The sequence below is a fragment of the Polyodon spathula genome, chromosome 8 (assembly GCF_017654505.1).
Source record: "Polyodon spathula isolate WHYD16114869_AA chromosome 8, ASM1765450v1, whole genome shotgun sequence".
Taxonomy (NCBI): Eukaryota; Metazoa; Chordata; class Actinopteri; order Acipenseriformes; family Polyodontidae; genus Polyodon; species Polyodon spathula.
This window is the reverse complement of record NC_054541.1, coordinates 25,248,472-25,274,648: the sequence shown is the minus strand read 5'-3', so window position 1 is coordinate 25,274,648 and position 26,177 is coordinate 25,248,472. Positions and strand designations below refer to the sequence as shown.

Here is a 26,177-nt window from a genome sequence, read left to right as displayed (position 1 = left end):
AAAGCTTATTTAGGTGTTTCATAGCAAAGGGGTTGAATACTTATGCAATCCAATTATTTTCTGTTTTATATTTGTAATTAATTTAGAACAATTTGTAGATTTTATTTTTCACTTTGACATTATGGACTTTTTTGTGTTGAACATTGGCAAAAACTCCTAATTAAATCCATTTTGATTCCAAGTTGTAACACAATAACATGTGGAAAAGTCAAATAGGGGTGAATACTTTTGAGAGCTACTGTATGGGGGAAAAATAAAACAAAACAAGAAATTAGAATACAAATCTTCACATTTTATACTGTTATGTACAGCTGTTCTAACTACATAACGTTAACTAAATTTGACTTACGTTCTAAATGTACTTTTAATTAATGCTACTTATTTTTGTGTGAGACGGTAAGCACATATTACAGAGTAAGGCTAGATTCCTAGGTGACTACATTAGACTAAGAGTAAAACAGCCTTTGGATATCCTTACTCACCCTTTTGGTGGTTTCAACTTCCCTGTGATTCTTACAAGGCTTTGCAGTGTGTCCTATTTTTAAAACCATGAAGGTTCTCATTTTACTGTGCAAAGTATTGGCTGCTAGCTCGGTGTTTCTCAAAAGTGAAGGGGGCGAGTGAGATGGTTTTACATGCATGAATGCACCATAGATTACATTTGCATTTGTGTCGAGGGACAAAATAACAATATATCAAAGTTCCATCAGTTTTCTTCATACCGGTTCAGTACTTACTTACGCTTGAGATTAAAAAAAAAAAAAAAAAAAACTAGTACATGCAGTACTAGTGAGCTGGCCAATGGGGGCATCGGTCTGCAAATATGGCTGTCCTTACAAATGTACTACCAAATGTTCCTGTCAGGACACTGCACTATGATTGGTTTACATATTATTGGTAATAAAACAATAATCCTCTCCCAACACCTAAACCTAAGGTCAGGGTCCTATACTTCAGCCATTACACATCTGAAGTAGTTCATGTTTGGCAGTGAATAAGTGTTTTTGTTACCTTAAAAATAAGTGACCGGAGGTGCTGGCTTCCTCAGTTGTCCTGACAGGAACATTTCACGGTACTTTTGTAGGCACTGCGCAAAAATGCACTGTTTTCCACAGCCATAGCTTTTTTGCGTTGATTGGTCATTGAAGAACATGTGCGGAATGTAACCAGAGTTATGGGCTGATTGGTTAGGCAGTTGGACTGAAAGCCAGCTCTCGCTCTCATTAAAGTTTTTTTTTTTTGTTCTTGTCAGTTGAGAAAGCAATTAAAGAAGTTGTGTTTTGGGACCCGAAACTATTGTATTGTTTGTTTATGTTCAACAGTAAAACCACTTAGCTGTCCTGTGATAAGTCAGGTTATTGGAGTTGATAACCAAAGAAAGGTCAACTTCATTATCCAAGGGGGAAGGTTTAGGTTTTTCCTTTTTTGTTGTTTTCTCTGAAGGCCCTAGAGCCCAACTTGTGAATAATATAAATACAACGGCATTATAGTGTTTAAACTCACTTATGTATTTGCCTGGATATATCTGATGCAACCACACTGAACCCCAAACCAATAACAAAGCAGCTGCCTGGTAAGATGCTATTCTTCACTAGATAGGGACTTTCACCTTTTCATACAGCAGGCTGCAGAGGCTCTGTCTGTACTTGGAAGTTCTGCCTCTCTAGTGGTGGTCTCACAGTTTCTCATGAGTGAGAAAAACTTAATTTCATTCTGCTAATGGTGTGATATTTAACGTGTGACTAATAATAGTTTTTGGGTATTCATCTCCCAATGGAAATAATGTATTTATTTTCATGGTACAGAAGTGTTTGATTTTGGTCCCTTCTGAATTAGTTTTGATGATTGCTATTGTTTTTTGGTATAACATTTTGAAGATAAGGTTGAGCAAACTAGTGTCAGTCGTGCATTACCACATACACGCTGAGAAAAAAGCATATGTACTGTTGAGTGTTTATTGATAAAAAAGATACATATTAACAAGAACTTGCTTTGCCAAGATACTGTAAAACAGACAATTAAATTTAATTCATCAGGTAGGTTAGAACAACTTTATGACATCACATCCAAATGAAGAAGAAACTTGGGGGATCAAATCAGTCAGTCTTCAGTGAAATGAAAATAAGAAATTATGATTATTCTGGTTGGATAAATGAAAGTAGAAGGTACTTTATTGAAGCACAAAGATTAGTCAAGGTCTGGCACCAAAGTGTGCCATCCATGACAAAACATGCTATGAACAAATGCATTGAAGAACACGTTGTAGTGTTTATAACGAGCACACTGCTCTGATTACTTTATGTATTCCTGAAAGTTTTAAACATATTGGTGATTTGTTTTGACATTTTTGTTTTGACATATTTCTGGATCCTTAATCAACTATGTGCTGAAAGCATTCCATACATATTTGCTGAAGCTTGAAATAACACCTGGAGAGCCTTTCGGCGTTTTCTTTAATGTGTGTGCATGCATCAGGGAGGAAAAAACACTAAAACAAAAACCTTAGTCATGATGAGTATAGTTGGCTGCAAATGTATTCAGATACATCTTTAATTAATTGGAATAATCACTATAAATAGGAAAAGAATATGTAAGTTATTAGGTTTTATTCATAAATGTTAGCATGCCAGTTTGTGCAGTGTGGTCCGGCATGCTAATGCTTTGAAAAGGATCCACAGTCTTCTGTCCTCTGTGAATACAGTCATGTAGTGTTCTGTGATATAAAATGGAAATAAATGTGCTGTCAACACTATTTTTTGTTATTATTCCGTACACTATGGCAGTGCAATCTGAAAGGCTTAATTCACATTAGTTATCTATTGATCTTTAAATAAAAAGGCTTAGAATATTTCTGTTATACATAGTCTTTCTATCCGTTTAAGCTGGTTTAGAGAATCAGATACTCTGATCTAATGCATTTCTGTTGTACATTACTCTTAGTCAAAGACAGTCAAGCCAGTTGGAAAAATAGGTATTATTTTATATTACTGCGTATTAAAATTTCATTCAGGAGAAAAGTAATCATTCATTTTCTCAGTTGCCATAGCATAGCTATTGCTGTATTTCTTGTTGACATGTTTTGATGAGTTTGCAATTAATCACAATTTGTTTTATTAACTTTCACTGCACATATTATACAAATGAAGGCTGAATGTATGTGCTTGTTAACTCAGCACTTTACAGAAAGACCTTGGATAACTAATAAAATACATATACTGAGTTTTATACTGAGAAATAAATAAAAATGAACATAGGTGCAGATTACATATTAGGATGATAGATGAGTTTACTTTCTATACTACAAGAATACAGTTTTAGAACAGAGTTAATATAAAAGCATTTACCTATTTTTAAAGGGACTGTTTTATAATTTTAGTTATTATTACAGATTGTATTTTGGTAAAAAAAAGACCAAACTAATAGCTTTACAAAACTATTGAGATCATTTGCAATTGATTCTTTAACTACTGGTATATTTTACATGATCTTCCCAACCGTTCTGAATGATGGGACATGTGGCCGCAGTCTTTCCCTGCTGAACCACTGTGTGCACGAATCGTGGGGTGCTGTTCGACATTGGTTTGAAACTATTGCTGTACTAGTGGTAACATATATTAAATGTCTCCTGTATCAGACATGGATTGCATGTGGTCATGCAGTGTGGCTTATGACATTACCTTTACTGAATAGAACGGAAAAATAAAACACAAATGAAATGGAAAACAAGCTGATACTAATTGTCAGTCAGTTGTTATTTTAATCCACATTGTTTCTGCTACAGCAATCAGCAAGTTCAAAAGATAAGCAATATTTGTAAATGTGGTGGGGGATTGGAAATATTTTTTACACTGAACACAACAATATTTGTTAGAATATTAATTATATAACCCAAAAACATATTTTTTTTCCCCCCATTGTTTAATTGGGGGAATCAAAGACTGCAATATTCTAAAGGTTTAGTTATTTAGGTGATAAAAGATTTAGTTTAAACAAGTTGATGAATTTGCCCCACACTGTATATTTAGTGCTGTTATGGTAATAATCCGCTAACAGGGATTCGGTGGAAAATGAGAAATGACTGTTGCTGGCAATTACCCATCATTTTACTTTGTAATGAAGGTCAATGTAATTTCACAGGAGAATAATTTCAGTCCCTGCCGGTAAATAAGAATTTTTGTGATCTAGCTACTGTAACAGATTTTTACAAAAGTCATTTATTCTGAAAAACCTGATTAGTTCCCTGTTGTGACTTGAAAACTGATCTGGAAATGGAGATAAATGTCCTCCTTTTTCTTTCCCAGGTGAATTTGTTAATATCTCCTGAAGCATGTTGTATACTGAATTAGCCTTGTTTACTTTTAAACAGATGCTTTTTTTTGTATTATGGAGACAACTGATTGTTGTTCTCCATGTTTATGCAGCTTGAGGTTTTGATGAAAATGGAAAATCTCTATTTCTATTCAGGGATACCAAGATATTTAGTGAAAATGTAGTCTGAGTGAAGTTATCCAGCAACAGACATCCCATCCCCAGTACTTCTGCCCTAGAAAAAGGAGAACATTTCAGAGTACCGTTCTACTTGTGAGATGGCTTGCTCATTAAAATATTTAGCAGATTTTTTAAAGAGGACACAATTATCTATTCAGAGATACCAGGGTATTTAGTATAAGTCTGGGGTGATGCTTTATTTTACACTGTTGACACATCATTCTCCAAAAAAATGTATTCTCATTGTAGAAGAACTAGAATAGACCTATACTGCACACCACAGAAGGTTTATCCAAGCAAAGCCTCGAGAGGTACCTAGCCAACTGACATACAATATTTATGAACAACATCACTTGTTGATAGTTATGTATTGAAGGATGCCATTACTAATATTGTCTAAACAAAATACAAAAGGGGATTTCAAAATGATTACTTAGAATGTGTTGCTAATTTTAAAGCACACTCGTAAGGCTGCAGAAAAGTTAATTCTCTCTCAGCCTAGGAATAGTTTGAGTGATGGATCAATATTAAAAATAATAATACTGTTCAACCTCCCAACATAACAGAAAGGTGTAATGAAGGACGGCAGTGTAAGCATTGTAGTTAATGGGAGTCAAGGGGCTGCTTGGATGGATTTTAAAATACTGTGCTGCGTTTGGATGTGAACCTTGCATCTCTTGTTTTCCTTTCAAGATTGTAATATCAGACCTGTCTAATGTGGTGTGATGCCTCTTTTACTGCAGCAACCTTGTTCAAAGTACAGAGTTGCACACTGTCAAATAGTCTCACCTCTTTCTATCAACGTTTGTTGCAACACAAGTTGGGTCTGGGAAGTTTCCTTTTTCACGCTCTTATTTTTTTTGTCAAAACATACTTTTTATATTCTTTTTTTTATTTTATGTGATGAAAAACAAGTTTAAACGCTGTTACTCTGTGGAAACACTTTCATAAAACTGTATATTAAAATTTTCCAGTAACCAGATTGGTGAAGCAAGATCATTTGTCATCAACAGCACCACAACGTTGTTTTCAGGTAATTAAATTAGCAGTAAAATGCCATAACAATAAAGTGTTTTCACCACTGCATGTATATGTTATGAGGTTTCTTGTCTCTGGTCAAATAAACGGTTATAAATAATATACAAACCCTGCATTTTGTAGTTTGAATTTATATATATTTATATTTTCCTTCTCTGTGATAAAAAATAAAATGTTCTTGAAATAATTTTTGAGGAAATGACTAAAAAAAAAATTGTACTTAGATGTCCTTTTAAATTTTTTAAGCTTTATACATTTTTTAAAGCACTCATATGAAAGAATATATTCAGTGTTGTTAACAGTCACATTATAGAAATGTATTGAGTTATTCCAGAAAACCTTGGTGTAATATTTTGCAAGCACACGGTGTGTAGTTTATGAAATTATTGCTCGAGGTGGGCATTGACAGCATGAAAAGGGAAGCTTTCGTTTTATTAACAGACTGTGTACAACAGGAGTGGGTGCAATGCCAGCCCTTTCATTCACCACTTCATGTGCTTGTGGTGAGAGTCATTCAGTACCCATGAGGGCAATTTATATTGGCTTCTTTCTACAGAGCATCTGTTGTGTAGCAATTATAATATGAGTTCACCTCAAATGCTTTTTTCTTTGGTATCATTTAAAGTTTTGGATAAATATTGAATTGGTCGTAATAGTTAAACTGATGTTGTGCAGTGTTAAATGCAAAGGGGGGAAAAGCAGCAGATCTTTTTTTGTGATTTATGAAACCATTTATTAAATGTACAAGGTCCTCAATTCTTTTGGGGTTGTGTATAATATATTTAGTTTGGTGTGAACAGAAGATGAGGGACAGGCATTATATTTGTTCACAGTGAAAAATAAGATATATATATAATGGATAGAAAGGTGATTTGATTCTTGTAAGCGGTTGATTCTTAAAAGCGGACCGATATGATTACAATTAGCAGAAGTGTGCCTCTACGCATCAGCAGTTTTTAAATACAGTATACAAATGTCAATGGTGCTCAATCACCGAGGACAATACATCAAAACAATCAAAACAAGTCCTCGTGGCTAAGCAACTTGTTAGATGATCACGATTATGTTTACTCAAGGCTGCAGAGTCCTATTTTACTACAGTATACTTGAGAAGCGATCGTCTTGTGAGGGTGCCTAGTTTAACTGCCATGTGGTGTTACATGTAATGGCCTTTGACATTAAAGCACAGTATTTTACTGGGGCTTGCTTTTTTTCAATTGTGATGCAAATCTCAGTTTTTCACTAAGCGGAAATGCAAAGCTCTGCAACCCCCCCCCACACACACACTTTTCTCATCATATATGAAGGTAAATCTAAAGCCTTGTCATATTCCATTAGCTTTCATTGTTCCTGTTTGTGAGCCTCAAGACTGGGGGGAGAGGGTTTAAGAGTTATGAAAATTGCAGTAAGGTAGTTCAATGTTTTGTTTTTTTGTTTTGTTTTAATTCTTTGAGGAATTGCCTGTTTTGCTTTATTATATGAAGAAAATGATTTGTGAACTCAGCACATGTTCATTGCCTCATTCTATTACACCTAGAGACAGTCAGTATGTGGTCTCAGTGCTGCCCACATGTCACTCCAAAATTGGATACAGTGCCTATCTGGGTCTGTAAGGTACCATAATGTTACTGCTGGTTTTAATAAAGACAAAATGACATTAAAGGTAGCCGGCACACATCACTGCCGAACATGTAGTAGACAAATAAGATCGATTAACTTGCTTGGGGCTTTTTAATGTTTGGTATGCCTCTTGCATTTAGATTACTTACTGGTGGCTCAGAGTATTGATTCATTTAAAAAGAAACATGCTTTAAAAAAATAATAATTTGGTGTGAAAGCAGTTGTGCAGTATGTAATTAAGGTGGCTGTTTTTGTGATATTGTAGAATATTTAGCTTCAGGGGAGTCAGCAAATCAAGACCAGCATTAAAAAATGAAGCATGATTCTTGTTTGCTGCACAATATGGTCATGTTCAGAGGCAAAGAGCCGCACTGGAAAACAGTCAGAATGTAGGTATCAGTGTCAAAGAAGGCCCCTGTTCAGACTTGTGCATTAACACACCACAGGTCTGGCCATTCCTCAACTTGTGCATTAACACACCACAGGTCTGGCCATTCCTCATGACTACAATCCTTTATGAAGTGACACCTCTTGGAGAATGAATTCTGTACCTGAAGCATCTATGCAATGTGTTTGATATTGTTGAGCTTAATTAACATTCACTTAATTGCACCCTGCACTCAAGAAGACTAGACTGCAGTAGAGTAGCCTGTAATTAAGAGGACCCAGTTTAAGATTCTAAATCCCTGAAGCCCAACAATGGCTGTTTAGCAGGCTCAGGTTGGTTGTGTTATTTGTACAGCCGTATCCACCATTATCAAAAAGCTAATTAAATCAGTGGCCTATGGGTACTGGTACTTTTTGAGTATCAGAAATATAACTATTTAAAAAACATAACCAGTGGCTTTAAATTCTAGTGAGACATGTTATGAATTGTTCATCATCCATCTGACATTGTTCTTTTATTATTATTGTAACTATTTTAAGAACCTTTTTTAAAGGTTGAACCTCTCCACCACCAGGTCTACTGCGTATTATCTGGTGATGTATAGAATCTTGTGTGAGAATAAATCCACCAATACATATTACTATTACACTTTCTGTAAGAAATAAATATTCAGGATCTGAGGGAGTCTTATGTAAGTCTACGACGGAGGTCCATTTCAGTTTTTTTACATGACCCAGTTGAGAGTGGTTGACACATTTATTCATGTATATGAAAGCTATTCCTTGTAACTAAGTGCCTGCCTTTATTTTTCATCTAGAATGCCCCTTAGGAGTTTTAGGGATGTTGTTTGTGTCATGAAATGTAACAATAAAGTGCATTATAATCTGCTATTCCAAGCGTCGCTGTAAATACTGATGCGTGCTTTGTTAATCTATCCATCTCAGCTGGACCAATCTTCAGATTGTACTTGTTTTATAAAGGGTCTTGGAATAGGATAATATAGGTAAGTAAACAGGAACATTTTAAGTAGTACAGCCGTGCTTTTTATTTTTAGTTCCTGATATTGCCAAATATATTATTTAAATGTGAAAAATATAATATTGTATTACTTTATGCTGATTTCTGTGTTTTAAATCAACCAGTACTGTTAATGCTTAAACTGAGTAAATAATTTAGTGGATCACCATTATACACATAAGTGGTTGCATTCCAAAAATTTTTTTTAAAAAATGCAATGATTTTGTTTTAACAGAGAAAAAGTAAATATGGGATGTGACAATGCAAAAGTGGAACATTTTATACTGTGGTTATCATGCATAGGCTGTCCCCACAGGTGATCATTTTCTTGCGACCGTATTAGCAAAGAATATTCCAGTGTTGCATTGCACACATAATGTGCACATTTTTTTATATGCTGTATTGAGAGGAGTAACTACCTATTGTATATGCTGCATATAAAAAAAAAGTGTTAAAATAAGCTTGTATTCCAATAATGTCACATACACGGGTGTTTCACTTGGTTAGCAGTGACATTTAAGTACAGTCAGATGGTAGAACAGAATAAATCTCAAATAAATAATACAAAGTGCAATTTAAGCTAATAAACTGAGTGCTGCTGTTTTAGAAAATTGCTGGCAAAACTGCCTTTAGGGACATCCATTACTGAACAACATGCGATTGTGTATCCTTGTGACAAAGACGGCCGGCGTCGGGGACTTCAGACCAGAACCAGGAAACAGGAAATAAACAGAAAGAGAGGTGGAGTTTGGTGGAGCTGAGCGAATGGTCTTGCTCAGCATTTAATTAATTAACAGCACAGTAAATAAAAAGGTTGTAACAAACAAAAACACAGGACACGACACATTTGCCAAAACAAGAGACAAACAAAACGGACTGTACAGAAAAACACAGTGAGCTGATACTTCAACTTTAACTATTCTTATTGTCTTTCCCTCTGTCTCCAATCCCGTTCTCCACTCACCAAACACACAAACCATGAGTGGGTGAAAACATGCTGCATTTATGCAGCTGTACTGAGACTCGATTGCTAATCAATCATTCAATTGGAGTCGCAGTACAACTGCATGTGAATTCATAAAGTGAATTCAACATTTCTGGAGGTTTTATGGGTGTGACTCCCCAAATATTTTGGTTGCAAATATTTATAGCTTTACAGTATTATATGTCAGAGGTGGCCAAACCGTGGCCCCGAGACAGTTCAGTGCGGCTCCTGGTGAAATGCTGGGTGACGCACACTTAGTGGCTCGAATGAACTGAAGAAAGAATAATAAACAAACTAAAAGAAAAGAGAGAAAAAGTAAAAATAAACACAAGCTTATTATTTTTGTTTTTGTTTATTATTCTTTCTTCTCTCCCCTTCTCTCTCTCTTGAGTTTCTTTGAGCCTACATGTTCACTGCAAGGACATTTGGTAGCTTGATAAAGAAAAAAAACGTACTTGATAAATTTAGTTCATTAAATAGTATATGTTTATATCCACTTGTTTCTTGATATTTATAAATGTTGTAGAAACATATATTTAAAACACGAGACAGAATAAATGTTCTAATATAATTATAAGTCAACTACATCAGATTTGCAGTGTTTCCCCTTTTTTATCAGCTCTAAATAAGTTCCTGTGATGTTTTGTTTCTGCTTTTGCCTGGCTGCTGTAAACTGTGTCCGTCCTTTAACACTCACTGCCCATCTCAGTGACATCACACTGCAAGGTACGGTAGCCCTGTAAGTCATCAAAATGAAGTGCTTTTTTTTTTGTGTGTTTACACGATCGTGGTCCTAGAAGCCCACTTCATTATGATCGTGTTAACACGATCCCGGTCCTTAAAGGGTTAAAGTGCATAATACATACAGTAGAAACCAAAATAATGGAATAACACCATAGTGTTACATTTAAAGTTGAATACACTGTAGATCTACAATATAATAAAAATTACACAGGAACTCCAAGGCTCTGCAATGTTCTCCCTGGTTCTTGTGTATTTTGCTGCCATCAAGAGATAACAACTACTGTAAGTGCAAGATTCTGTTACAATGTTTGAGAGAATTAAAAAAATGTTTAAAACAATGCTACTATTTAAAATGTCTTGCTCGCAAACACTTTGGGCCCTGTTTAGCAGTGTTTGCAAACTCCTAGGCAATCACAAAACACTTTTGCGAGCAGTTAGTGCACCAGAATCAGGCGCACATGATGGCAAACAGACCTTGCCCACATGTGTGATTTAGCAACCATGTTTTAGTGCCCACTCGGCAAGTCAGCATTAGCGCTGGACATGGGCTGAACTTTAGGGGAGTGTCCTTATTTACATACAAATGTAACGATTTGGCAAACCATCAACAGTGTTAGCTTTTCCGTTTCAGTAGACATGTGAAAACCGGGTCTAAACTGAGCGCAAATTACATGGTCTATAAATACCAGTGAAACTACCAGGGAAGCAGGCAAAGAAAAGAGAGAGAGAGGAAAAAAGAGAAATAAAATAAATCTGGAGTGCACACTGGTCTAATGTGATACTTTGTACTGTGATTTTGTAACAAATGTTGTCTGGATAAGGATGTCTGCTAATAAATAAATGATAATAATAATTTCTACATGGCCAGACAGAGAGAAGGAGGAGATGTCCCCAAATATTTAGAAGTCATCTGGCTTTTCTGAGCCTGTCTGACACATAATGTATGCAACAATTTCGCCTCACAGACAAACAATCACTGACATCTGCCAACTGCTTCAGGCTGTACTGGAAGGAGACATGTGGAGAGCACACTGTTTGCTTTGCTAAGGTATGCGCATCAACATAGACTAGGCACCTCTGCATAAATCCTGTGGGGACCTATTTTGTCAACATGCAAGTAGTGTGTGTGATCTGTGACGCAAAAAACTACACCACAAATGTGTATGCAAACTATCGTTGCTCAACTCATGACTTGTTTATCCTCGCTAATTTGCAGGTGGCAGCTGTGTTTCAGTGGTATGACAGTCTGAGAAGCTGGTTGATAGGGAATAACGGATATCCACTAAAGCAGTGGCTACTGACACCGCTGCTCAATCCCATGACCCCTGCTGAACAGAGGTATAACCATACCTTTAAATGGGCTCGTACTGTAATGAGCGAACATTTGGAAAGAGCGACCAGAATCCAGACAAAAAGAATTGAATCTGTTCAGTCTTGAACAAAGAAGACTACGTGTGCATTCAAAATTCTAAAAGGTATTGACAGTGTCGACCCAAGGGACTTTTTCAGCCTGAAAAAAGAAACACCAGGGGTCACAAATGGAGTTTAGAAAAAGGGGCACTAGGAGACCTTTTTTACACAGAAATTGTGAGGGTCTGGAGTAATGTTGTTGAAGCTGACACCCTGGGATCCTTCAAGGCTGCTTGATGAGATTTTGGGATCAATAAGCTACTACAACCAAACGATAATGGCTCCTCTCGTTTGTAAACTTTCTTATGTTCTTATGAACACTACAGTTCACTCCTCAGAAGGTTAGCAATTTCATCCTGGCTTGTTGTGTTTTACACAACATAGGAATGGATGTTGAACAGATGCTGAACTTGAAGCCCCAGTGTTGGAGGTTGCAGATGCTCCAAGTGCTAGGCAGGTTTTAGAATGTCCGCCGAAATTTTGTTTTGTTGACTTAATTTTCCCGTTCATGTTCAGCTTTTCATGTGCTTCGTAACCTCAGTAGTTATAATGTCCATCACCTCAAATGTAAACCTTTAATTTCTCAGTCTGATTTTTACTCTCTGTCTTGTTACCAGGGGAAGTGTTTGGCACCCTTACAGAAACAGCATCAGTTAACCTTCTGCCGTGTTTTGCACGTTTGAAAAGTAGGCGTACCTTACTGACGCCCTCCTAATTTAAATGCTTTTTGCAATCCTTTTCCGGGTCATTAACAAACATTTGCACACATTTTAATGGTTCGTGAATATGGTAGAAAGAGAAAATATCAGTAGCACGTAGTTTGCTCATGACTCAAATGTGTTTAGTGAATGTCACCCTATGTGTCTTGCTGCTCTTGTCCATATGAAATTGTTGGTATGCGACTCATAGGGTCAGAAAGTTTGGCCACCCCTGTTATATGTTTGTATGCTTGGAGCAGTGATTTCCTGTTTTGCTTTTGGGTTTTATTTTCTGAACCTGATCTGGCCCAGCATGGCCAGGTAATAAAGACAGTGAAATGGCTCAAGGTCTGATGGCGCGGTATAGCGGTGTTTGTCACAACGGCGCCATCACCACGGGGGCCAAGAGGGCTATGGCCCCTGCACTTTTCCTATAGGGGTGGCAAGTTGGCCTATATGGTTTGGTCCCTGTACTTTTCATCTGAAAAAATAAAGCTGCCTACATATTTTTTAAATGTCCTCTGTGTGGCGATATGGCCCTGTTGTGTGTTAACATGCTTTTTTCATAAATGGTGGTTCATTTAAATTAGAAAACATTTTCTATGGTCATAGTCAACCATTGGTTATGGGCAAGGAAAACGGAAGTATGAGCATAACAATTTCTTAGCAGGATTTGAAAAGAAACGGTCTTAGGTCAGATTGAATCTACCGATCTGCATGATAGAAACTCGATTATTTACACCAGAGTTTATTTAATCAGGTAAAAATGTTTTCTGTAAAATAACTGATCTCGTTTTGAGAAGTAAATACTCCTTGTGAGAGGCTGGTGGGCTGAGTCAGGTGGTGGTGGTGGTGGGACCAGAAAAAATACTCAGGAGGCTTGTATGGTTTCCCCGCAGCAAGGTTTTTATTTGTCTGGCCGAAGGTAGCCACTGACCAAAATTGAACAAAAATAAATAAATAAAATAAAAATAAATAAATAAATAAATAAATAATAGTCAAAATAAGTCCCCACCAGTATCAACAATGATAAAGGAGGAGACGAAAATAAAAAGGTAAAAATTAACAAAAGTCCCACACACACACTCAAGCAATAACTATAAATAAAGAACAATATTTCCACTGGCGCTCCTGTGCTGGCCTCTAGGGGGTCCCGGTCCTGGGCAGGTTTTAGTACCGTGCTTCCGGTCGTTCCTCCGGGTAATAGACTGGATCGCCGCCTCCGGTCTCTGTAAACACAACACCTTTGACAAGAAAATAAATTACACAGCACGTCTCCTTTTACTGTTACCCCCAGGACTGAGAGAGTGAGCGCAGGTCGTACCGTCCCTTAAATACTGCCCGACCCCGTCCTTGGCCTTGGCCCCAGTCGCCACTGTATCTAATCGGCGTACATAGTAACCCTAACTGGGGTACGTGGCGTGGCGGCCGCGGACTTCCGCGTTCGGGCGGGACGGGTGATCTTTCTGGAGTTCCCGGACGGCTCGACCTTTGCCTTTCCGCCGGTCTCGTCCCATTTTATGCAACGCCACCAGCGATCGGGAGGATCGACCACAGCTCTGACCCGTTGCACCCCCGTCACACTCCTCCATTCAGATTTAAACAGCGAGAGAAAGCATCGTGTAGAGGTCTGCATAACCACGTTTTTTACAAATGCCTGTTATTGTGTTTTATTGTTGTTATTATACAGGTGATAGAGTTTATCTGTATCATGCATGTTGTTGATTAAGTGTGTTTGATAGATGACGGTATATTGCTTTATTTAGATTAGGGTGCTTACCTTAATGAAGTTGCTGTAGCTTTACAAGTGTTTTGTTATATCCATAAGTTCAGTAGAGAAGGGGTAATGTTAATGTTCAATTTTTACAGGTGAGCTAGGGAGTAGAGAATGATAATGACAATGATAATAATAACAAGTAAACATAGGGTAATGGAATAGTTTATCGATCATCTGTTTGTAAACAAAGACAGTGTTCATGCAGGTTAAACAAAAATGTGCAAAAGGATAAGAAACATGTTTAATGTAAAATATATGAATGTTTATTGTAAAAAGTATGTTGGAATGAATGTTAAATAATATAGTTTATTTGTGTATAACATTTCAGGTGTAATTGTTTAGGAGTAGGCGGGGCTGGGGCTTATTTAATGCTGTGTCTTTCCTTGTCTTTGTGAGTGTCAGTCATTTTATATATAACCTGTTAGTCTGTGAGCACCAGTTGTCATTTGTGTGAACATACCAAGGTGTGTTTGCTGTGTTCCAAAAGCCTCCTTGTTCCTGAGGTGAAAAATGTGATTGTGGTTGAGGGTAAGCTTGGGACCATCACCCTGTCAACAGATATAAAAAGTTGATATATAACTTATATTTCCCCCTTTTTTTTTTCTTTTTTGGCTTTGCATTGTTTTTGAAAATCTAACTTTTTTCAGTAAATTGCGCTGCTTATTTTAAAATAAACAATATTAGATAATGTGTGATAGAACACAGTTTGTTTTATACAGCTAATTACTGTCCACGGTTAATTTCTATGTGTTTTACATACAATATGCATGTATCAGTTCAGTGAATGTTGTACAGTAGCACATGTAGGAATACGTTATTAAATGCACAGTTGTGTTTTGGCATAGACTGCTAAAAAGGTTAGGCTTGCTACTTTTCAACGTTTATTTCTGTTCTCACTACTTGCCTTTAAAGTTGTAATTAACTTTGTTAAACCATCTCCATTTCTTAATTACATCATGGATATTTGACAATAAAACATGATTCTAGCTCTGCATTCCTTGAACAAAACTGATCACTTTACTTTCACTGTAAGGAAGATGTCGTCACTACACTACACACTGCCTGTTTCATAAAATACATTCTGCCGGGAGAAGCGCATAACAAATGCAGAATTAGCAAAAAACCATAGAGGGGATTAATTATGTGTTAGAATTAAAAAGGGTGCAATATAAATCTGATGATATGGAGCAATTAACTGGTTAGCGCGACCTCTAGTCATTTGCTGAAAAGAAAGGCACATTAAGTGAATCTTGCTGTTAATGATTTTTTTTTTTTTTAAATTTAAGTCGGCACAAGTGCCATTTGAAGGCAAGTAGTTTTGGTAGGAATACACGCTGAAAACTATCAAGCCTAGTTCTGATGGTTTGTTCAGAAGAAAGGAAGCAACACTGAACACCTTCACTTTGTATATTATCTGAAACAAAAACACATTGGAAATGTGAGAAAATGCCAAGATATCAAAAGTGGAGATATCAAAAACACAAGCCGAGTTTCAAGTGGCTGGGCACTTTTGATAACTTCCAATATGTTTTTGTTTCTCTGGCAGTTCTCACTGATAATTTGGCACAAGGAACGCCTGTTCCTCTCAGTCGCAGCCATTAAACTTTACCACTGACATTGGTAATTACAACTGGCACTTGCAATAAACATGTATAATATATGCTTAATAACTATGTTATAGGGTGTTAATAAAGCATTGTAGATGATTTATAACCATGCACTAGCCATAGGCAGAATTACAGTTTTATAAAGCAAACCATTTTTAGCCACCTAATTGACTTTAGTATGTATAACCATGCATTAACCAGACAGAATTACAGTTTATATAAAGGGGACAGTTTTTAGACACCTATTCTACTTTGGGATGTTTAATCCTATCTCACTATTGCATGGTTATAAACTATATATAATGCTTTATTAACACTCTAACCTAGTTATTAAGCATCTATTATACATTTATAAAACATTAATAAGCAGCACCTTCATATAAAGTGTTACCATCCCGTTGGTCAACTGTAACCAGTTGGCCTTTATTAAAGGTCAATATTGTATCAGTTCTGCATATATAAATATATACAATATTCAGAACATTATTCAAGTATTTGAATTAAATAGAAAATTATGCTATGATGTTGTATTTAAGTTTTGTTAAAATAAAGACTTGTTTTATATTTAAACAAAAATACAATTAAGGGTCTTTAACTTTGACTTTTCTAACTACCTGTTATCCTTTGCTGTTTATTATAAGTATTTGTTGTTTATTTCCATTATTTATAGCTTTGAATGTATCATGTTTAACCACAACTTTGCGGGTGCATAGGTTATACATTGCAAGCTAATTAGTCTTAATCCACATTATTTTATAATGAAGGGAAGAGTGGGAAAAGAAAATTCTGTGTAACTTGAAACATTGAGATTCTACATTATTTCAACATCCCTTTCCTTTTAAATTCTCATTAATTTAGAAGTTATACACATTATTTATAGTCAGCTCCTTTTCATACAATAATGTGGGTTAGTACAGCAATGGTTAAACAAAGTACGTTCAAATCTGTAAGTGATGTGTGAATTTTACAACTATACTTATCCTAGAATGGACCAAGCAGCATTCAGTAAAACAATTAATATTCCAAATGCAAAGGTGTTATTGTAGTAGATTAAGCATTCAAATTAATGCCAAATTACAAAGACTTAAATATGTACATTACTTCAAAGGGAATACTATAAATGGTAGGGCAAAACTTAATTTAATACCATACTGAGCTTATGAAACCTTATGACAACATTTAATTTTCATACTGAAGTGTTTACAGCTGTCAAATGCAAAATGCATAACCTTGCTTTGATTTAACATGGATATTGATGAAAATCTAAATATGAAACATAACAGCATTAAAACTTGTTTCAAAGGCAACTCACACCAAAGAGGGTACATTTCACAAAATATCAGAACACCTGGTAGAAACCAAGTTACAGAACTATATTTAAAAGCAGTTGGATCACAGGGTACTAAGGGAGTTATATTTACTGTCTTTGATTGTAACCTAGTTTGTCATATTGCAGCTACTGTACTATGGGAGCCCATTATTTTTATAGGACACTGTATAATATGTAATGGATGTACACTAGCCTTAGCCAAATCTCACCCCAGCATCTATTTCTAAGAGTCAGAAATGTTTTTCAGTTCATAATAACTAGTACAAAAACCACTGCAGCATTGTCAGATGTTTTCTTGTGACTGATTCTTGTACAATGCGGTTGTATACTGGTAATGCGATAATGCAGCTGGCATGTTAAGGCAGCTGACATGTTAAGGCAGTGTGTTTTATTGTAAACTGAATGAATGGTTTTGGAAGGTTTTATAGATTTTATAACAAGAGCAATTACCATTTGGTGGGTGGATATTTTTAGCCTCAGTCTAGTTGAGGCACATTAGCATTGACTTCTGCTCAAGGTATAATGCAACGCAGGGGCTTTGTGCTAAACATCAAGAAAGAAGGGATTTTGTCACTAAAGTCCCATTGCTTAAAATGCCTGCTGCTTCTTACTTCAATCTCAGATTGTGTGCCTTAAACTTGCTGTGTTACATTACAGTAAGAAAGTTACTTAATTTTTTCCTGCCTTTGCTGTATTGATACTGGAATAGCTTACAATAGGCAAGAGATTGGAAGTCTTTAAATTAGACCTGTTAAATTAGTTATCTCATGGCTAATTATGTACAGTGATACAGTTTCCAAAGAGCTGCTCTAATAACAATTGTGAAGATTATTACTTCTATTTCATCACTGCTTTAGACTCCAAGGGAGCCATCAGACAGCTGAGATTCAGCCCTATAGTATAATTATACAATATTTTCCCAGAGCTGTGCCTAGTGTATATTTGGTATGATTTTTTTTTTATTATTTAAGCCCAAGGTATTAGAGTTAAACACAGAGAAAATTAATTCTCTTGACTTTATGCAAGCACTAGTAACTTTCTTAATTACATACAGTTCTCTAGCTGTTAACCCCATTGCAGTCTTGTAATAAGAATCCAGAAGATAGATAGGAACATGCCCCATTAGTCTTCTGTCTTTATGATTAGGAGCCTATCTTTCGATCTCCCTCCTGGGGAATTGAGATTCTGTGATCTGAATCTATAAACTTGTGGATATTTTGAGTAAGAAATAAAAGATTATGGGGTAGATGTACTCAGATGGCCCAGTCGCAGTGCAAACATAACACAGTTTGCATTTTCGTTACAACAGTTTGCAAAGTGCACATTTTGTCGTATGTACTAACAAAAAATATGTTAATGAAGAAAGCCGCAATATACTAATTAAAATATTATTTGTGTCATCTTAGCAAGATCTGTAGCGAGAGTTGTGCGACATTTTTTCAAATAAAATAGCAGCAGTTTTGGTTTGCTGCAGCAGAGGGTGCCAAAAGAAAAACGACCATACATGCAAGGGAGCAAGAATCAAAATAACATTGTTTTTGTTAAATGTAAACGTCATCTGTACAATGCATTCTGTTCTCTCTTCATTTTACCTATTTTAATACTATCATATATACAAAAAATGAAAGGCAGTTTAATCCTGTCAGATTCTATAGTGGGGTCCCAACCTTCACCCCCAAAAAGCTTTTCATAATCATACAGTATCCCCTCGCTAAACCGGAAATGTTTGTCCAACATAAAGAGGTGTTTGGTTTAAAAACAATACAATAAAATCACACACTCATACATTTACAGTTCTCAACGTATTTTAAATATAAATCATTGTGCTGAAATAACACTAATGTGTTTTGGGTAGGCTACACATTACATTATGTAAAAATATAAATCTGTGCAGTAGGCCTATACAGTATATAGTACAGTAATAAAATCTACAGGTACAAAATAAATCATGCTGTTGGGGAAACCAGAAGTGTCATAGAAATCTGTTTTCAAGTCTTGTAAGTAGACTCTGACTTTAGTGAAAATTAGGTACTTGGGTGTTCGCCTCAAAAATGCATTGAGCACAACTGGCAATGCATGAGAAGCGGACTGGAAAATGCCAGCGGCATTTGTGACTGATTAAAACTTGCTTTCAGAAGTTCTTAACAAATTGGTGTAATTGTTGGCAGCTTTAGTACATCTTTAGTAATGTTTGTGAATCCTCATTTGCACCGTTCCTTCCCCTTTTTGCAAATTTATGCAGGAACGCCCATAATTACATATTCATCTTTGAACTGCAAAGAAAAACTGCTGCCGCGAAGCATTCCTTAAAAAGGCGCATGTTTAGTGCATTTCACCCTAGACTTCCGACTCGTTTGCGACTATTGCGACAGGCGAAACACTTTAGTACATCTGCCCCTTAGTTTGGGCATGCTTTTTTAATAAGACTAATGCAGTTGCCTGTGGATAGAATCTTTTTTTTTCTTCTCTGACAATCTTAAATAAAATTACAGTTGCACAGATTGACAGGAGAGTTTAATATTTTATATTTTCTTGGTATTTGCTCGGTATGAGAGAATATTACCATATTTTTGGATAAAGTCTGACACCCATGAAAAAGCAGCACATTCCTTTTTATTCCGTCCTTGCATGTCGCTGTATCTATAAGAAGCACATCGGTATTTGAGTCAACACAAGCTTAACATGTCATACTGCATACATGAATATTTCATATGTGACCCAGGACAGCAAAATCAGTCACTTGGTCAAAAAACTGTTTTATTGTGGCAATGGATTGGACATACAATAAGCTTTACAATAATACCAAACTTATTGATATATCTCAAACGGGGCCCAAGATATGACATTTTGAAATCAGCAAAGTCAGAAGACGCCATTTTGAGAAAAATAAGTTGGACACCTACTTTCCAGCTATTTCCGTAGCAACCATTATGTTAGAATTCTGACACATACACCAAATGTTCACCAATAACTCCTCATACCTTTCTACAAAATATGACAAGGAAATTATATGATACAAATATTTATTTTTCATTTATTGAAACATAGAAAAATTATAATTTTTTTTTTACAATTCATAGCTTTTTTTTTTAATCAAAAATATAAATGCTTTTAAATTAAAAGTGCTGAATTATTTACATTTACATTTACTATTTACATTTCACTTGGTATTTGCATATTCTGAAATACATATCTTGGACTACCTTACCTCAGTTAACAAGTATATATTCGCCAGAAAACACCTTAACACAGGGTTTCCCGTCATTGTTTGCAGCTGTATTTAGACGACTTATGTACACAGCTGTAATTACGTATTTTTTTGCAACTTGGTTCTAGTATTGTTATCAATGACAATGTCAGCGACATGATTCTCCATCATGATTTGCCTGTGATTTATTTATTTATTGATTGCCAGGGTTTAATATCACAAGTTCTCTTTGTTCACAACCACAGCAATGTCTCTGTCCCAGAAGTCAAAGCGCGTGGAGGCATTCAGCCATTCGGTGGATACTACAAGAAGCCAAATGACGTCACGCATAGCAACAAGCAGAACTATTTACACTGCAACCACTTCTTAAAACCGTTTTCATTGGCTAAATAAGATTTCAGTCTATTAATAACCTACATACCGGATGATGTGTGTGCGTGGAAGGACGATGTTGCTGTGATTCCATGAATTGTACAGATTTTAGTCTTTGTTTCAGCTAATTTTGACAATCTATAGGTCGCTGTTGTTACCAAACTGTGTATTTACAGTATAACAGAGACATTATTTCACAAAATAAACTTGATAAAACGATAGTTTGAACTGTTAAGTACACAAAAACATGTAAAACTCAAAATTGATAATTCATGACTTCACTCAGTAATCTGGCCACTGTGTAAAATCTACATATGCGACTTCTGACTGATTTTGCTGTCCTGGGTCACATATAAGGAACATGGATGGCAGCAGAATTGCTCCACTTACTAATATATGGATTCAAATAAAACTATTTCCCAAGGAATTTTATAGCTAGTGATAACACACTAACAAACGTGCAATATATATATATATATATATATATATATATATATATATATATATATATATATATATATATATATATATATATATACACACACACACACACACAGTGGTTTGCAGAAGTATTCACCCCCTACCAATATTGTCACATTTTGTTGAATTACTAATAATTCATGCACAGTTTTTCAAACAAACTTTTTTTTTTTATTCAAAGCTGTAGTGGTTAAACTGACCACTGTTATATGAGGATGAGGTTAAATGTCAGCAAAACTTCCAAAAAAAATGTACAGAATGAAATTTATTGTAGTAAATCACTGTATGAGTTGCAGCTTGAAAGTCTTTATATACCTGAGGGAAATTATCTACAAATTAAACCACTTTGAGTACACACAGGCTGAAACCATTTCACTAATTTTGTGATCTTTCAAACAAATAATTTGCACCTGAGCTGATTTAGGGCTCCAGTACTTATGCAACTGAGATTAATCTGTTTTTCTCTGTAAATCTTACTTATTTATATTCTATATGCATTTTTAAATTTTATCGATTTGGAATAGTTTGTGTAGATTCTACATGTAAAGTCTAATTTGAAAGCGTCGTGGAGTATTCTTAGGTGCCAACAAAATGTGAAAGCTTTGTAGGGGGGGGTGAGTACTTCTGCAAACCACTGTGTGTAATATATATATATATATATATATATATATATATATATATATATATATATATATATATATATATATAAAACCTTTGGCTATATCTAAAAAGAAATAAGACTTCATTTTTTCTTTAGGTAGACACGGTGGAATCTTAAAATTAGCATGGCATCCGATGTCTTTAAAGTCTTATTGGCTGGATTTAATACAGTTTGATGTTCATGAAACTGTTGCTGAATTTGTGCCTAATTCTAACATGTATTTCATGGCATCTCAGTTAACGTAAGATTACCCAGGCAATATGTTTTAATTAATTGCATTTTTACAACAGTATTTTAGATCTGTTATTCAACACTGCTTCAGAGTTACACTGTACAATAGTTTTTAAAATATTTAGCACTGTAGGTTCTTTAAATAAATTGTTGGCCTTTGTTAATGTAGGTAAAGCTGATTTAGTTTTTCACATTAAATACACTTGCAGTTGTTGAAATCAGCAATTCGTTTGGCACAGTAACACTTTCCGTTTACATAGACAAGGTGCGAAGACGGTGTTTCCCGTAAAATAAAAATGTAAAAAACCTGTTGTCTGTCAGTGGTGGTGATACAAAATGTTGAAGTATTTGCCTGTTAATAAAAGGTTTTATCTGAGAGGATATGCAGGTTATATGATGCACACATAACTCATTGTTATTGCATTTCATATTACTACATGTAAAACATTTAGCCACACATTTTCAATTTTAATTTCACAACTCATCTTGAACTTTATAAAATAGCTTCTGATTAATCTGTTAATTGCTCTACATTTGTACTAATTTCATTCAAAGAAAACACCCACTGCAGTGTGATTATCAAGTTTCATAAATAAATCAGTTGACGAGTAAATATGAAAATATGTGATGTTGAAAACAGGAGAAATCGGGTCTATTCAATTGATCTAAATACCAGCATCATTAAAATTGACAAAATAGGACACTCTCTAGCATATATATTTTACTTATAGAAACACACACCAAGAATGGACATAAGACTCATATTGCATAGCAATTTCACATATTCCTTACTTACTACAAGCTTGATTAAATTAATCAATTTTCTTTTCTTCTGTTTTTTTTTCTTCTTTAGTGGTGGGATGTGGAGAAGGGGGAATCTCTGCAAACGTTTTATACCACTGGAACGAATCTAAAGGGAATCCATGTATCCCCTGATTTCAAGACTTTTGTAACCATTGACAACATTGGGGTTCTTTACATCTTACGTACGGTGGGGTGAAACCCCTTGTATGAGACCGCCAATATCCTTTCAGTGTGGTGACAATCATTCCAGGCTCTCCTGCTTTGTGAACCCGGCTACCAAAGGATCCCTACAAAATGAGAATCTTTCATAAGAAATGCAATTTGTAATATTCAATTTGGTGTTCACATTTTGATATGTTTAATATTCAATATTCTTCCTCTTAGCTACAACATTAATAATTATAGGTGAATTTCTATCTATATTAATGGTATCTAATTAAGGTCCATGTATTACTACAATGAGTGTTATTTTGGGTCCTTGAGCAATAATGAAACTGTGAAAAGGGTGCTTTTTCTTCTAATGTGAACATATGCAACGGTGTACAGATAACAACGTAAGTTATAATTTTATGGCACTTGAAATATGGATATGAAATGTAAACTTTTAATTAAAAGTGGTTGGGTTTAATACAAATAAATAAATGCATTGATTCAACACTGATGTACTTTTGTTGTTATGCCAATACATTATTAAAAGCTCGATTGCTATACATGGCTGCCATTATATGTACTGAGGGTTGCTACTGTTGCTCAAAAATGACTATCCTTGACTGGTGATGTGTAAATTACATGTGGAGGAAAATTGTTATTGGGTAATATATAGGTTGGATATTTACTTTTTGTCAATAACAAACTACCTTTTCTTTGGGTGAATCCCAAGGGAGAATACATTCCCTTTTAAAGATACAGTAATCCGACTATGGTGGGACCAGAGTAAGGACAGATATGTAAAGATGAATGAATCCTGTTTTAAATACCACTGTACACAGGTGCAACAATTATTATATTAACACGGATATTGTTTTGAGATTCAGCTTTTATTAGGGAGCTCCCCTAAATCCCTTGTTTAGAAAGATACTAAAGACAGTATTAATTCTTGTGGGTGTGTGCATTCGTTGCTGAGTGACAGGCAGGAGATAGAGATGGAGGTTGAAGGTCATACGCCTTGCAGGTGAACAGGATTTATTTACATGTCAACACACTGAACAGCTCACGTGACACTACCAGCAATGGTAGCGCACGGAGCACATTCAACACAGTGTACTAAAGCTTTGGTAGGGTCTACAATATCGGAACTAATCTAAACGGATAAACAGTCAGGGCGGATACGCGATGGATTACTGTACACATAAGTTGTCTTTGTCCTAAACGGTTGACAATCCAATTTAAGAGTTGAATTTACTGTTTACCTATACATCAAGTCAAACTACTGCCTTGTACCTGTACATCAGTGTATTACATTTGTTATGTGCTGGAGAGGAAAACAGATAAATAATACAAAATGTAAAGTTGTATCATAAAATGTTTTGAACTGGAAATTAAAACATGCTTGCAATATAAGAGCATTAACTGCTGTAATGGCATTGGTGGACCGTGTGTAGACTGTGTGTTTGAAAGTGTGCATTATGTATGTATGTATCGCATTAATAAATATGTACAAGTTGGGAACAGCAGTTGATTCTTTTGGGAACTGAAAGTAGGATAGGAATAACAATATTAATTAAAGGATTTCAACAGTATCCTAAGCAGCTTGTTTCCACTGTCTGGTGCTACAGACTTTGGCTGCCCACGGGTAGCTGCCAGAATCGAAAAGGCGTTTCCAGCAGTAACACAGTGTTTAGAACAAAGCAGTCCGAGCAATGGAAGATGAAATTGAAAGAATGTTAATTGCTATTTTCATTATGGCACTATGTACGATTTTAGACAACCTTTAGATCTAATTGAATGAACCCTCCAAACAAGACGGACGGAAAGTGAAATGTAAAATAATAATACATTGTAAAGGAATGCTATAATAGCCTATGCAGCTCCTGGCGGGAATTATTATTATTATTGTTTTTGGCTAAAGTTGCATACTTTTTGTATATCAAGTTCCACGTGCGTCATCATGTAACCTCCTGGCTATGTGATGATGCACTTCTTTTGTAGCCAGTTTGGCTACATAGAATATGAGATACAAAACCTGATCAGCTGCTTGGGCAACCAGTGGAAACATCCTATTTTGTTGCCGTGGGCAACTGTAGCCAGGAGCACCAGGCAGTTGAAACAGGGCATAAGATTACCCAACAAGAGAATCCATTATCAAATTTTAGAAAAACTTAATTGGTAGTTAAACTTTGTGCTTTCAGCTAAAATTGCTGTGCTACCTCTAAATACATAATTAAGTGATTGCTAAGTCAATTTGAAATTATGCGAGAGAGTGCTTTTGGCAAATAAATTAAAGGAAAAATGAAGAAATGGACTATTCTCAATTCATTATTCCTCAATAATGCAACAGTAAAGAATGCTATAGGCATACTGTATATTTATATTGCTTCAGATATATTTTAATGGGCTCTGAAAAATTATTATTAGTTTTGTATGCCATGATTGAGAACTAGACTGAAACAACAAGAAGGATGGATATTTTGCATGTTTTTTAAAGATATGCCAATATTATCACGATATTTAGAAATGGTGGCAACAGTTTAGAGGCTAATTTGTCAGTTGTAATGTCTATACACCCCTGGAAGGTAGCAGAGTAGAAGGTGAGGAATTAGGTTTTTAAAAATAACATGACAAATTAAAAAATTCTACGTAAATTAATAAGATCTGTGGAAATACTTGTTTTTTAACATGGTACAATTTAAAGATTTTAATCAGAAATCTGTTGCAATTGGGTTAGTATAATCTAGGCCTGATGAGTTCTTGCGTTTGTGTGTTTTGAGTTAATAACCAGGAATCTGTGTAGTCCAGAGTAAACAGCAGCATCTGTAATTGGGAAGGAAAGGGTCAGCATACGAACACAGACAGGTGAAAATGTACCAGGAGACATGAAACAGAAAGAAATGAAGACAAGTACAGTACTCCCTAGCTGTTTTGCTATTTGACTTGAACATACACATTTTGAAATTTTGAGGATTGTAAAGTGCATGTACAATTTGCTCATAACATTGCCTCACAATAATTGACAGAATTCTTGAACAGTGTAATAACTATTAAAAGGTTTCACCAAAAAAAAAAAAAAAAAAAAACTTGTAGCAATTACTCAACTGAATGCGATGACATTCATATCTGTGGAATCATGGGTTATTCCTGACTATTATAAAGAATACACCTG

General features: G+C 35.4%; 1 protein-coding gene across 7 annotated transcripts in view; it reads left to right on the top strand.

Annotated features, from left to right (window-relative positions):
* LOC121319656 (apoptotic protease-activating factor 1-like) overlaps positions 1 to 24,975 on the top strand; it is an 81,594-nt gene extending 56,619 nt beyond the window's left edge. For 3 of the 7 annotated variants that reach the window (XM_041257301.1, XM_041257298.1, XM_041257300.1), the window contains one exon: positions 22,908 to 24,972. In XM_041257301.1, coding sequence (XP_041113235.1) covers positions 22,908 to 23,054 — 147 coding nt within the window. In that variant the 3' untranslated portion in view covers positions 23,055 to 24,972. Of the gene's footprint in view, positions 1 to 22,907 lie in introns of all 7 variants that reach the window. The other 4 variants (XM_041257305.1, XM_041257302.1, XM_041257303.1 and 1 more) reach the window with 4 other exon arrangements.
* Positions 24,976 to 26,177: the final 1,202 nt, after the last annotated feature.